Source organism: Mycteria americana, chromosome 1 (genome assembly GCF_035582795.1).
Source record: "Mycteria americana isolate JAX WOST 10 ecotype Jacksonville Zoo and Gardens chromosome 1, USCA_MyAme_1.0, whole genome shotgun sequence".
Lineage (NCBI taxonomy): Eukaryota > Metazoa > Chordata > Aves > Ciconiiformes > Ciconiidae > Mycteria > Mycteria americana.
Genome location: NC_134365.1, coordinates 118950933 through 118965761, shown reverse-complemented (window position 1 = coordinate 118965761; position 14829 = coordinate 118950933). Strand labels below are relative to the sequence as shown.

Sequence of the window (14829 nt, the reverse complement as noted above, 5' to 3'; positions counted from 1 at the left end):
TCAGCTGCCCTTGGAATTCCCAATTACTCTTTATTTATTTGCTCTTTGTACTGGCTGCACAGTGCGCTGTGCACAGATGTTATATAACTGTTGAATTTATAAACATAGACTTATTGCACAGTGTTTAATGCTCACTGAGTAAAAAGTAAGTCCGGAGTTGGGCAGATAGCAAGTTCTGTCTAACTTTAGCTCTGATAAGCATCTGTGGAAAGCTTTTCCATCATGGTTCTCAAGGTACTTTAAACAAACTGTATGTCAGACATAGAATTAACTTTTTTTTTTTTAATAATAGCTTGTTATTTTATGTTAGTTGTTGAACGCACTCTCCAAGGTCAGCTGGATGGAAAGTATTTCCACTGCATGTTTTCAGTGAAAGAAAGTTTTCCAAATAAATCTTTCTGTGACCAGCATGAACTTTACTGCTGAAGTGAGGACCTTGGAATTTACTATGTGGTACCACCCCATTAAATTATCCACTTTGTCTGTCTAGTTGGTGTACATTAGTAGTTCTCAAGAACTGCAGCCTGAAGGAGACCCATGTGGTGGCTTGCTGTGAAAGGGCATACAACACATATTTGAACCTGTACCAAAAAGAGGTTGTTGTATAGGCCAGGGCTGTGTGTGAGATGTCCATAAATGATGAATAATCCTCTGCAGACAGATGAGTTTTAGATCATCTTTGCATGGTCACTTGGGATTCAACAGAAAGCATCCATTTCCCAGTGCTTACCTTGCACCCTTGCATCTTGCCTGAAGAGTAGGAAGTGCAGAGTTGCTTTGCCACAGGCAGAAGGTAGCAGAAGGCATAGATTAGGTGTGTCTGTGGACTCTGTTTCTCTTTCTCCCGCCCTGTTGCTGCTACTCCTCTCACCATTTTTACTTTGGCAGTCAGGTGGTGGCCTTGCCCAGTGCCTGGAAGTAGAGGGGGTAGAGCTGTATCTGTACGGGCTCTGGTGATGTGAGAGGTATCCCATGATTACAAACGAGGGATCTTTTCGCTCACTAGGAGAATGACTGAGGTGTTTTGCATTACGCCAGTTAAACTTGATGTGCTTTGGTGAGGAGTGGCATAGGGAAGTGTACGGTAATTGCTAGTATTGAAATAACTTGTAAAACCACTCACTGGAAGGATCTGTTATTGCAATTCAAGGATGCCTTTGCATTGGTCATGTAGCAAAGGGCTGGTTGGGAGGCAGTGCTGGGAGGTGGAGACCCTGCCGTTGCCTGGCCCATAACTAGCAGAGCTGGGTATGAAACTGCTGGGCACGAAATTGAAGTAGGAGTTCTGGCAGCTGAGGAAAAGATGAGAGAAACAGCCCAGTTGCTGGTGTGGGGACATAAATAATCTGTGATTTTTACATAAATATATATAAAAATTATATATATATTTTAGTTGTGTGTGGGTGGTGGTGGGGGAGGAAATCAGTGGACCAAATATAGGTACTTGTCAGTAAGACTACAGCCTCTTCTTACATAGGAATATTTGTTTCTCAGAAACTTCCTCTTGACCTTCAGTGTGAATTACAAGAAAATATATGAATATTGGTGCTGAACTCAGAACCGCAATACATTTGCACTTTAGCTGGTAAAACACAACTGAGATGCCATTGTATTCCATTACTGGTGAATGGAATAGAAGTAGCACAGGAGATATTCTGGAGGTTTTACATCAAGGCAATTTCTAGCCATCAGTGGGTAGAAATGGCACAGGCTCTTTACACAGCCCTTAAATGAGAAACTCTAAGTCCTGATGGCAAAGCACTATGGAAGATGTATGTTAGATTCAAAGGTGTGTTTTCTGTTTGGCTGGTTACTGTTCATTGCTGGATTTTCTCTGTCCCAGAAGGGCATAGGGGTACAGTTTAGTACTTTGCTTGGAACGTGCCTTACCAGCAGAATCACACATGCCTGCACGGTAACAACTCGCGTGGCTAATGGCTTATTTATGTATTATTCTCCTGTCTCTTCTATTACAGAAGCTGTTTAGTGCAGATAGGCTTTTCATTGGCTATGCTGATCTTTCTTTCAGGCACAGACTTATCAAGTGCCCAGAAAATGTTTCGAGGAGGACAGTTTTCCCTCTTGTTCTTCTTTGTACTTAACTTTCCTGAAACAGTGAGATATGTGATGTCTTTACAGAATTTACTCCTAACTTTGCATGGTCTAGCAGGCAGAATCGTCTCTGTCTCACGTAAATGAGACTAACCACATTAATTTCAGCTCAGGTAAAGAATTTCTGTTCAGAGTGACTTGCAGAATGCCTTTGTTAACTGAAGGAGCCTTCAGCATGCAGTGAAGTAATAGTTTGTAGGGGTAGATCTAGAAATTGATGTTTATGAATAGAAGTTTTGCTAAGGATTATAGTGCTGTTACATGCTCTATGACTTGTTAATATAATGCACTGGGTGTTTTTCTTTCTTTCTTTTTTTTTTTTTTTTTCTTTTTCCCCTCTTCCCACAGAGTGTGTAGTGGCATGTCACAAGTTTGTCGAAGTCAATGCCCTGGGTCTAACAGTAGCTGCCCTTAGCAGCTATGATTCCAACATGAGAGCAGCCGCATATTTTGTCCTGGCTTCCTTTCGTTCTCATCTGGAAGGAGCTCGCTTTCGAGAGAAGAGTCAGGTAAGACTGAGTGCAGTTGATAGTTTGCCAGGTTAGACATTTTAGCTCACGGACACTATGGGAGAGTTGCTGCTTTGCTCATCCATCTACGTGCACATGGTGAGAGAGTTAAAAGAAGCTTTTTATCCTCTATTCCCTTGTTTCTCCTCTATCACTTTGTTTCCTCTGTTATAATCAATGGGCAGAAAAAGGGGGGAAAATGTGTTTCAGAAATGGTTAGAAATTTTATTTGTAGGAATGGAAATCCTGATGGGATTGGTATTTGATTTATGGCCTATGAAATATCCTAAAAGCTTATTTATGTATTCACACTCTCCTGTTGTATTTGTTTGGATTATGGTTCAAGCTTTTCTCCCCTGGGCTCTTGTGCTGCAGTTGCTGTATCTCTTGGATGCTGTGCAAAATGGAATCAGGCAGCCAAACCTCAGATTTACCTTCTCTTTGACCCTCTACATTGCTCGTGTGGCACAGCAGATTCTGAAGCCAGGTACTGTAACCTACTGTGCATGTTGAACTCCTGAGGTGAGTCACTGTCCATGGAGTAATGTCCTTGACTGATACTAGAAGATGAGATGGCTGTGACACTGGTAGGATCTATGAAGTATGCTTTCCTGTGGTTCAAAGAAAAACTTTCAATGCTTCTGTAGACTGCCTTACTGGAGAAGTGGGAAGTGCCGTTTTGATTTGTGTACAAAGCCAGTTTGATCCATCAGGGATGAAGCCACTACCTCCTCGTAATTTTGGGGTGAAAGTTGGCAGAGGACTAGATGAGTGAAACTTGATGAATGTGTGGGTCTTGTTCAGCAGATCAGAGTAGGTTGGCCTGAGTGTCCTTTTGTCCTTAGACACTGAATCAAAGTAAATCACTGTTGCAAAGGAGAATCATAACATTGGGGAGTAGTTCAGTTTGGAAGGGACCTTGTGAGGTCTCTAGCTAAACCCTCTGCCCAAAGCAGGGACAGCCAGCTATGAGGGCGGACCACTTTGTGCAGGGCTTTATCCTAGAAAACCTCCAGACCTCTAGACTGATCCTAGAAAGCCTCCAAGGATGGAGACTGTATAGTCCCTCTGGGCAACTTGTTCCACTGCTGATAGGGGACATGTCTGGTCTGTAGGTCAAAAATTATGATTGCCTAACGTGAAGTGTTAGGCTTGAAACGTGGAGAGATTTGCCTCTCACTTTGCCACAGATTTCTGTTTTGTCAATGAAGTAACGTTGGATTTACTGAAATCAGAGCCATGTTGAATGTTTATCGTCTCACCTGCTTTGTGCACACTCTGAATGGGCTTTTCATTTTGGGGAAGAGAAGAGGAGGGACGGCCAACAATATAATCAACCTTAGAGCAGATGGCCTCCTCACTGTAATTAATGTACTGTTCTGACAGCTAGCTGAAACACTGGAAAATACAGGATCCATTTATTTTTCTGCGTGGTTGTGTATTGTGAACATTGTCTTCCTCCACAATAACCATTGTTTCTCTTCACAGAGGAGCACATGTATATAAAGGTAAACAGATTCCTTCTGTCACACCAGTATTTGGACCTGAGGAAAGTACCAGGGTTTTTCCAGCTTTTCTACAGTTTTGATTTCGAGGTAATGTAAGAATCCCATCTTAGGTATCCACTAATTCTTCAGAAAAGAATAGAATCATAGACTTACAGAATGGTTTGGGTTGGAAAGGACCTTCAGAGATCATCTAGTTCCAACACCCCTGCCATGGGCAGAGACACCTTCCACTAGACCAGGTTGCTCAAAGCCCCATCCAACCTGGCCTTGAACACTTCCAGGGATGGGGCATCCACAACTTCTCTAGGCAACCTGTTCCAGTGCCTCACCACCCTCACAGTGAAGGATTTCTTCCTTGTATCTAATCTAAATCTACCCTTTTTCAGTTTAAAGCCATTACCCCTTGTCCTATCACTACATGCCCTTGTAAGAAGTCCCTCTCCAGCTATAGAAAAAAGCCATAAAAATGCAATGAAATCTTATTCTTCCATAGGTAATTAATTAGAGGCATCTTTGTTTTGCTTTATGTTGGAATTAGAAGTATTATTTCTGGGTGTCTTTGTTGTTTTCTTAATAGTAGCACATAATGAAATCATGAGCTGTGTTCTGTGTGCTCCATAAGCACAACAAACAGAATGTTCTGCCCTAGCTAGCTTACATTCATATTTGAGTTTAGATTATTGAGTTCAACTGAGGTATTTTAGAAACAGCAACGTTTAAAGTTCCATTATCAGTGTATATTTGGAACTGTTCCTGATGGATGTTATTGATTAAATTTGATAGGGATGGAAATTGGAAAGTCCAGAAAAAGCTGTTAAGCACTGTGCTGGCACTCCCAGGGAACCAGTTTTTTTGTGCTCTTATGAACAGGCATTATTTTGAAATGTCTGATGGTGGTATTTTTCTTACGGCTTCTAGTACAAAACAGAACGTGAGTGGATTCTCAGATTTCTTGGAGAAGGGCTGCGTGATAAACATTGCTATGAGCTTTATGACTACCAGAGGATTTTCCAGGTCATTCTTTCCTTTTTCAACAGTCCTTTGTGTGATGAGGGCTCCCAGGTAAGAATTTAAAAAAAACCCAAATAAACCACAAAACTACAAAAAAACCTAAAACCACAAAAGTTTGCATGGTTTGGAGATCTTAAACAAATACAAAGCAGAAAGGAGCTGTTGGCTCTTCCCTTGCCCTCTTGAAAATCTGTTCCATGTTGATTTTGTGTACATATGGAAGGGGAAATAATTGCTTATGTCTAAACCAGAGTCACATCCTTGTCCCCTGAAATTGGAACAGGTCCCTGCCATCATGGAACCTCACTCAGTTTCATCAACTGGTGGCCTGGCTCTAGTATTTCTACTGCTTTGTGGAAAATATTGCAGATACTGCAGTTTTGCTCATACAGTCAGGGCCTTTGCTTTTTTAGGTCTCCTTATTCCCTGACCAGCATGTTACTTGTACAGTGCTTTAGCAGGAAGAAAACTCAAATGCCAGAAGCTCTTATGTTCATAAGCATCCACCCTGAGAAATCCAGTCTGTTAAATACCCTTCTGAAAGATTGATAATAATTAGATCCTGATTATATTCTAATTTTGTAAAAGAACAAATTATATTTTCTGTTTCAGAGTCGTATTCTGGAGATATTACAAAATGCTGCCCGTGTCACCAGAGCTGCGTATGAGCTGATACAAGATCACAGCCTCTTAACCTGGATACTGCACATATTAGAGAAAAGGTAACTAGGGAGATACTAGTGAAATGGGAACAATATTACTGTCCACAGTAGAATAATTATGCAACTGAGTATGAAAACAAGGGTGACAAGATATGGAGATGGCCTGTCAGCAGTTGTGACACTTGGCACTGAGGGCCGTACTGGCCGAACTCTGAAGCGTTCCCTTGTGTTTCTAAAAACAAAATCAAGATGCTTTCAGGTTGTAGTAGGAGGGATGATGGGGGATGGGGGGGCTTCATGTTTTTGATAATGCTTTCTTGAGAAACTTAGAAAACAATATGGCACCTTATTTTAGCATACGTGACTCTTTCATTTCAAATACCTGCAATTCACATTCTGTCATAGGACTTCCTACACAGTAATTGGCACAATAATGAACTTGAGCTGTCTATAACATTTCTCCTCCCGCTCCTTCCTCCTCCCCTTGCCTCTCCCTCACATACATGCACACATGTGCACACACACGCGCGTGTGCGCACACACACACACAAAATCTCTTTTGCATAGATTCCCCTGGCAGGTTCAAGCAAGGTTTCAGGATCATCTACAGTGTGATTGGCCTGTACAGGTTCCCAGTACTGCTCCCCTGTTGTACACCTCTCTTTGGTACAGTTTAGTACATTTGGAAGTGAAAAAGCCTGGATTTGGCCTCTGGCACCCAATACTTATTTTGTGATTGTACTTTAGAGAAGTATTCTTCTTGCATCCTCTGTACAAAGATGAGATTGCTCCCTCCCCCCTTGCCCTTAGAATAACAAAGTAAATACAGCTCCTGATATTGTGCTGTAAGCATCGCTGTTATTACTTAAAGTCTTAGGAGCATAAGGAACCAAGCTGTCTTGAACAGTAACTGCTCTAAAGAAATGGTGGGAATGGTTGCAACGTAATGGAATACTTGGCAGAGCTGTGTAATGAAAGATGCAAGTCAGAAATCACTAGTCTCATGCAGGGGCCGTGATCATAGAATCATAGAATAGTTCGGGTTGGAAGGGACCTAAAGGTCATCTAGTCCAACCCCCTGCAACGAGCAGGGACATCTTCAACTAGATCAGGTTGCTCAGAGCCCTGTCCAACCTGACCTTGAATGTTTCCAGGGATGGGGCATCCACAGCTTCTCTGGGCAACCTGTTCCAGTGTTTCACCACCCTGATTGTAAAAAATGTCTTCCTTATATCTAGTCTAAATCTACCCTCTTTCAGTTTAAAACCATTACCCCTTGTCCTATCACAACAGGCCCCGCTAAAAAGTTTGTCCCCATCTTTCCTATAGGCCCCCTTTAAGTACTGAAAGGCTGCAATAAGGTCTTCCTGGAGCCTTCTCTTCTCCAGGCTGAACAACCCCAACTCTCTCAGCCTTTCCTCACAGGAAAGGGCGTTCCATCCCTCGGATCATTTTTGTGGCCCTCCTCTGGACCCCCTCCAACAGGTCCATGTCTTTCGTGTGCTGAGGGCTCCAGAGCTGGACACAGTACTCCAGGTTGGGTCTCAGCAGAGTAGAGGGGCAGAATCACCTCCCTCAACCTGCTGGCCACGCTTATTTTGATGCAGCCCAGGGTATGGTTGGCCTTCTGGGCTGCGAGTGCACATTGCTGTCTCATGTCCAGCTTTTCACCCGCCAGTACCCCTAAGCCCTTTTCTGCAGGGCTGCTCTCAATCCCTTCATCCCCCAGCCTGTATTGATACCGGGGATTGCCCCGACCCAGGTGTAGGACCCTGCACTTGGCCTTGTTGAACCTCTTGAGGTTCACATGGGCCCACTTCTTGAGTTTGTCCAGGTCCCTTTGGATGGCATCCTGTCCCTCAGGCACGTCAGCTGCGCCGCTCAGCTTGGTGTCGTCTGCAAACTTGCTGAAGGTGCACTAGATCCCACTGCCTGTGTCACTGATGAAGATATTAAACAGTACTGGTCCCACTAGAGACCCCTGAGGGACACGACTTGTCACCGATCTCCATCTGGAAATTGAGCTGTTGACCACTACCCTCTGGATGCCACCATCCAACCAATTCCTCATCCACCAAACAGTCCACCCATCAAATCCGTGTATCTCCAATTTAGAGAGAAGGACGTTGTGGGGGACCGTGTCAAAGGCCTTACAGAAGTCCAGATAGACAACATCTGTAGCTCTTCCCTTGTCCACTGATGTAGTCCCTCCATCATAGAAGGCCACTGGGTTGGTCAGGCAGGACTTGACCTTGGTGAAGGCCGTGCTGGCTGTCTCAAACCACCTCGCTGTCCTCCATGTGCTCTAGCATAGCTTCTAGGAGGGTCTGTTCCATGATCTTCCCAGGCACAGAGGTGAGGCTGACAGGTTGGCAGTTCCCGGGGTCCTCCTTTCTACCCTTTTTCAAAATGGGTGCAATGTTTCCCTTTTTCCAGTCACCGGGGACTTCACCTGACTGCCATGGCTTTTCAAATATCATGGAGAGTGGCTTGGCAACTACATCAGCCAATTCCCTCAGGACTCTGGGATGCATCTCCTCAGGTCCCTTAGGCTTATGTATGTTCAGGTTCCTCAGGTGGTCATGAACCTGATCTTCTCTTACAGTGGGAGGGACTTGGCTCCCCCAGTCCCCATCTTGCAGTCCATCCACTTGAGAGGTGTGGGAAGAGGGATTGCCAGTGAAGACTGAGGCAAAAAAGTTGTTGAGTACCTCAGCCTTCTCCTCGTCCATTATTACCAGTTTGCCAGTCTTGCTCATCAGGGGGTACGCTTTCTTTGACCTTCCTTTTCTGGCTGACATACCTGTAGAAGCCCTTCTTATTATTATTTGCTTCCCTTGCCAAGTTCAGCTCCAGCTGTGCCTTGGCCTTCCTGGCCCCATCCCTACACAACCAGGCAGCGTCCCTATACTCTTCCGAGGATACCTGTCCCTGCGTCCACTGCCTGTGCACTTCCTTCTTGCCCTTCAGTTTGACCAGCAGGTCTCAACTCATCCATGCTGGTCTCTGGCCTTCCTTGCCTGATTTCTTACACCTGGGGATCGAGAGCTCTTGCGCTCTGTGGAAAGCATACATTACTGTTTCCCCAGCTGCAGCATGGTAAGAGAAGGGTGGTAACCAGGGCCTTGGTGTGGCTGGGTCTTCAAAGGCGTGCGCTGTCACTGATGGGGTCCTGGCTGAGAGGCACTTATTGCCATTCACAGCACCAAATGTGCACTAGGATATGGTCCCCTCTAGGTGATGGACTGGTTCCTGGTTAGGATCTGCCTTCCAAATGGGTTTTTCTTTTTTTTTTTTGTTTTTCAGGTTTCTGGAAAACAAGCTGTTAAATAAAATTATTTCCTTACTCCATACTCTGTGGCTAACAAATTTAGGAAGCAAGAGAGAAAGCAAGAATCAATCCCAGGAGAACAGGAAGTTTCTTCCAATTCAGCTTGTAAATGAATTTCTGTATGTTTTGATCACGTTAATCAAACACATTCGGTAAGTCCTTTTTTTTTTTTTCTTTTTTAATCAATTTGCATGTCATCCTCTGTCCAGTTTGCAATTTATTGAGGCCAGAAGAATTTCTTGATCTCTGGTAGTTCAATGCTTTTTTTTCCCCTTCAGTGGAATAAAATATTGTTGAATAAAAAACATTGGAATAAAATAACAACTGATGCACAGTTACTGCCAAGTTCTACATCCTTAATTATTGGCCGTTTTCAAGCTGCTATGTTTTACCTTTTTCCTGCTGGATTAGAGCCTGCAGTTAGCGATGCTATTTGCTGCAAGGATCTTTCATACTCTCCAAAGCTTTAGACTCTTTCTGTGTCTGTACCATGCCTGCAAATTGTACGAGAAGAAACTGTTCAAAGTTCTAGACGAGGATGTTAAGAAGGGGTCAGTCTCTTCTCTCCAGACCTAGAGCACTTAACCTGTCTAAGCACAGCAGTCGCAGCAGGGATAGTAGAAAGCAAATGGGTAACCAGTTCTGTTTGGGTTCATAATAGCACCTGCAGCTCTTCATGCAGACAAGTATTGCCACAGCCTGGAGAAGCTATGTTTATTTTTATTTCCTCAAAATTTGGAAAATTCATGCAAAATAAAAAAGTGTAGGTAAAGCTCCGGACCTCTGGCCTCTTGCTTGTGTGCCATCTGCCTTTGCTGTTTACAGGCAGGAGGACAAAGACTGTGTTTCATGGTCTGTTCTGCCAAACACTAATGGAACGCAGCACTGGGGATTCAGTGGGAATGAAACTAATTATTACTGGCGTCCCGAGAAATAAAAGTATATGTCTATAGAACTGCAGGAAGAGACTGTAAGGAGAAAAAACCTGTACTTATTTTATTTTATTAATTAGCATGCAGAAAAATACACAGCACTTTTCTTTTCTTTTCATAGGACTAATTTAGATCTAGCCAAACTGACTCAGTTTTTCAGTACACTCAGTTCTGTGCTGGAATATCGTGCCATAGTTGTTGAGGCCTTCAAAGAAATGAGCCGGTTCACTGTTAATGACAGCGTTCTCTCAAACAAAGAGATCCTGTTGCTGCTGCATAAGTGGAGCGTCATCGAAAAAGACCTGCAACTGCAAGAGGATGTGCAGACTCTTGCTCAGAAATACCAAATCAAAGAATTGCTTAGTAAGTACTAAAATATTTCAGAAAAGTAATACTGTTGAGGCCATTGTAAGCTAACCATACAAGTGAGGCAAACTTTATAGAAAGAAGTATTAATAACTTTTGTCAGACAATCTGATACAGCTTGGGGGAGGAGGAACGGAAGTGGAAAGCCATTTTTCAGGTCTTTATTGTAGGGATTTCTAACTTTAACACAATTCTAGAAGCTTTTTAGAAATACAGTTTTAAAAAGGGAAAGAGCTTTAAAATGAAACTTAGTTGCAGATCTAGAGTCAGGCCTTGAAAAATTGTATCTTTAAATGAAGTCTTAAAAAGGTGCTTGGAGGCTTCGTGCTCAAAGATTTGAACCATTCTGAGTGTGGATGGGGGATCTCAAAGTGAAATATGAGTAAAAACTAGCAGTAAAGCAAGCAAAAATGAAATAGTTAATTTTTCTTATTGTCATCAGTGTCGGAAGAAAGCAAAATTACATTTTGGACTTGTATGACTTTTCTCTTGTTATCTCTGTGAATAAAATGTAGAAGGAACTTTGTAGTGGGAGGTGTTAAACAACGCTGGTTTCCTGCAAATACAAGAACTGCTCTTGGTGCACATAATAAACTTCTATAGGTTTCTTTAAGTGTTCTGTATCAGTTAAACTAATTTTTAAAGTATCACTGTATTTAAGGGATACTGTAAAAGCTTTAGTTTTTCTGAAGTTTTTCGTCCCCTTTTAGTGTCTTTCTGAGGATTTTTAGAGAATTATAGTGACATCTGCAACTTACTATATATGAGGTTTAAAAAAAAAAAATCTGTTGCTCCAAGCCTCAGGAGCTTATAAAGCAGTCACAAAAATGGGTCCTTACCTGAAATTTTGTTTCTGAGGTCACATTTCAGGAGTTGTCCCCATCCCCCACAGCCCCCGGGGAAAAAAATACTGAAATGCATTTGGTTGATTTTCAGCTGCAGAGTGCAATATCATTGAAATTTCTGATGATTTTCTCAGTGGCTCCTTGAAAGCAAATTGCCATAAAATGCTCTGCGTGGTTTGGTGGTGGCAAAGTGCTGTTGCCGTTGGGGAGCTTTGCTGCTCCCATGACACAGGCAGCATCTAACGGAGGGTGGCCCCACGTTACAAAGTTCGGCTGCCTCTCTCTTCCCTTGGGGGGTGAAAAATTCACGTGCCCTTGGTTGACAGCACCTCGCCAGCCAGACACTCAGCCAAGATGCAGCTGTGCTGGAGGAAGGCAGAGTTGGCTGCTTTAGCCTGTGCCATTCAAAAGCAACGTCACTGTGCTGGTGTCGCCTTCCGTAGGCAAGCGTGTGCTGTGCCTCCCCCAGCCCAGAGAATAGCGGCTTGAGCGTTTCTCATGAGGTGGTGTAAATAATGTAGCCTTACTGGCAAAACTGTATCTCATCGACCTCTGGAATACCGCCTTGGCTTCGCTGGGCTGTGGGCCAGGCCCTGGGTGGCATTCTTGCTCACCTCAAAGTTGGGCGATCCAGTTCAGAGAAGTGTTTCAGCCTGTGAGTCACTGGGAGCTGCCTGTAGCCCATTTGCTCTGAATTGCGTAGGCTCAATTAGGCTGCTAAATGAGGCTAGTACTTATCCTTTTAGCAACTGAAACAACACATGATACCGTCTTTCTTGCACAATATTGTACCAGGAAAATCCTTTGGAGTATCTGATGTTTGTTTTGGTGTTTTTTTTCTTCTTACAGAAAATATTAAAGAAAAGAACAAATCTCAAGCCTCATCTCATGCATATCATCACATTCGGAAAAAGAATGAGATAGAAAGAGACGATGACACTGCTGCAGACCTGAAAGTCTCTGAGCTGGAGAAAGGCAGAGATCATCTCAATTCCATATTTGCCCATTGGGAGCCTGTTTTCCCAGCACTGCCTACCAAACAGCGAGGGGAGCCCCTCAAATCCACTGACTTTGCGGATGAAACAGTCAGTCTTACCTGTGCGACCACTTACGTAGTAACTAAATGGCTTGTAAAGTCCATGGTTGAGCACAGCCTCAATATGCAAAATGTTTCGTTAACTCTGCGGTGGCTACAAAATTGCATCTTGCCACACCCAGTGGCAGTGCAGGAGATGCTCAAGGATGAGACGTTGAGAAACAGCATCTTCAAGTTTTACACCCAGATCTGTGAGGCCAGCAGTGGAACGGCTGAACTCTTTAAAGAGCTCCCTTTGTTCAGTTCAATCATGCTTCGCCTAATGGACGCTCAGGGCCTGACCAACAACAGCTTTCACGAACTTGTGAAAACGTTGTGCCTGTCAGCAATGACAGAAGAGGATGCGAACAAGAAAGGTAACTCGTCTTTTCCTTTTCACTCGCGTTACAAGGCGGTAATGGTAGAAAGTAGGTAGTTCCGTGGTTTTTTTTAATTCATCAGAACAGTTTGAAGTTTGCCTATGTCCATTGGTGCTCATAACTTCACAAAGTAAAAGTTATGTCTTTGGTAGTATGGGCACAGGGGTTGGGGGCACAGAACAGGGTCACGCTGTAGGAGTTTCTGATAGTACAACAGTCATACTCCCTCAAAGAAACTTTCCTTTCTAGGACTAAAATGGAGTTCAGTGAGGTATAAAAAATATAATTCCAAGGGGAAAAATAGTCTGCAACAAATTAGTCCCTGTGGGTATGGGTTCTGATCCGTATGCTGTTCAGTGTTATCATTTGATAGCAAAAGCCACAGGTCAGATTTCAAATTTTTTTATTTAAAGAGGTCAGAAGGTTGTGCTAACAAGAAGCTGTTTTCTTTCCTTAGTGTGAGGAGGATTATTGGCTTTGCATGGGCAAAACCACCACAAATTTTCCATCTCGGAAGAGGGTTAGGAAACTATTTTAAAACATAGGTCTGGAGGTAAAATGGTTTGGTTTTGTATTACTATGTGGAAATAGAAGAATATCTGTTCTGATTTTTCTCTAATTTTTCTTCCACAGCTGTTTGTGTATTCCTGACTTCTGTTTACATTGGGGACGTATGGCTTGGAGCACAGGAGCCAGATATGTTAATAACCCATGTCAAATTGATCTGCAGTAGTACAGATGATAAATTAAACGATGATGACTTGGAAACTCATAAACAAGGAGAAGAAACTATTATGCCTCTTTGCAAAACCCTTTACTCGGCTACATTGGGGCATTAATTCAGTGAACTGACACTTAATCTTTAATGTTATATGCTCTGCCATCATTGCTGCGAGCCATGAAACCCTCCTGAACTGTTCTCCATACAAATCTAACTTGTTTTGTCATAAAGATCAATATTTTATTACTGTGTGCAAACTCAGAGGGGGAAAATTGTATTCATCATCTCTCAGTGGAACAGTAAAGCTATAATTTCCCTTTTCTTGAGCGGTATGGGACACTGAATGTTATTTATATCATTTTTATTACAGGCATTTTTAACTTTATGAAGAACCAAAGAAGACTGATTAGTGCATTGCCTCTGGACTGTATTTCAGTCCCCGTGTAGTTAAAATCCATCCTCTCTCCAATATAAGATGGGGAAAAAAGACTGCAGAACTTCACCACAATGTGGTTTAAGCGCAAAGAATGAGTAGTTGAGGTTTAGCCACGATGATTTACTATTTCTTGAAGAACCCGGTTTCTTTCATGATATATGATACCAAAACCAGTATGAATAGAAGACTGAACACTGGAATCATGATGGTCTGGGATTCTTCTTGTTTTTAAATTAAATGGCTTTTGAAAGCATTTCTATCAGAGCAGGTCTGTTTTTAGTCTTTCTGTGGTGTTTTTTGGGGGGGGGGTTGGTTTTTGTTTTGTTTTGTTTTTTAAATTTAAAAAAGCCCTGACCAATCACCGCTGCTGGGACTTGCAACAAAGGCCCATCTTCTCTCCACTCTGAAAAGACAAGAGATGGAACTAAAACCCATATGACTTGCTGCTCATTGATTATATATGTGTTTTATTGGAAATTCTCTGTGAAATCTGGTAAATATTTCTTGAATGTGTCCTCAAGGGCAGTTTAACATACCATTCCAGATGTGCAAACGTGCAGAACCTGAACTTGAACCTTTGAAACGTAGAACAGGATTTATTAAATTGACTCATGAATATGTGTTGTGCCTAGCTATTTTGTACAAATTCTGTACAGGGAAAAAATCAGAAATGCACGCTCCTTGTGATGTTTAATTTGTTTTGGGTTTGTTTGGTTTTTTTTTTTATAAAAAACCGTGAGACACAAGTAATGATGATTGCTTCTACACATAAATATTCTTGTCCTAAATAAGCCATAATATCTATATCAAGCTTTGATTTAAAAATAACAAATATTTCTTTAAAAAGCTGCAAGCCCATTAGAGGCTAAATTTTGTGTCATATAAAATCCCTAGGCTCTGACATCAGGAAATCTTCTTTACAATGAAAAAAACCCTCATTT

The 14829-nt window shown here is 42.5% G+C and overlaps 1 protein-coding gene across 2 annotated transcripts in view; it reads left to right on the top strand.

Moving 5' to 3' along the window:
* Positions 1-14616, top strand: part of URB1 (URB1 ribosome biogenesis factor) — a 60041-nt gene extending 45425 nt beyond the window's left edge. For both annotated transcript variants that reach the window (XM_075517481.1, XM_075517474.1), the window contains exons 31-39: positions 2461-2621; positions 2997-3108; positions 4110-4216; positions 5048-5191; positions 5753-5862; positions 9109-9285; positions 10187-10428; positions 12126-12728; positions 13365-14616. In XM_075517481.1, the coding sequence (XP_075373596.1) occupies positions 2461-2621; positions 2997-3108; positions 4110-4216; positions 5048-5191; positions 5753-5862; positions 9109-9285; positions 10187-10428; positions 12126-12728; positions 13365-13570 (1862 nt within the window). In that variant the 3' untranslated portion in view covers positions 13571-14616. The remainder of the gene's footprint in view (positions 1-2460; positions 2622-2996; positions 3109-4109; positions 4217-5047; positions 5192-5752; positions 5863-9108; positions 9286-10186; positions 10429-12125; positions 12729-13364) is intronic.
* The last annotated feature ends 213 nt before the right edge of the window (positions 14617-14829 follow it).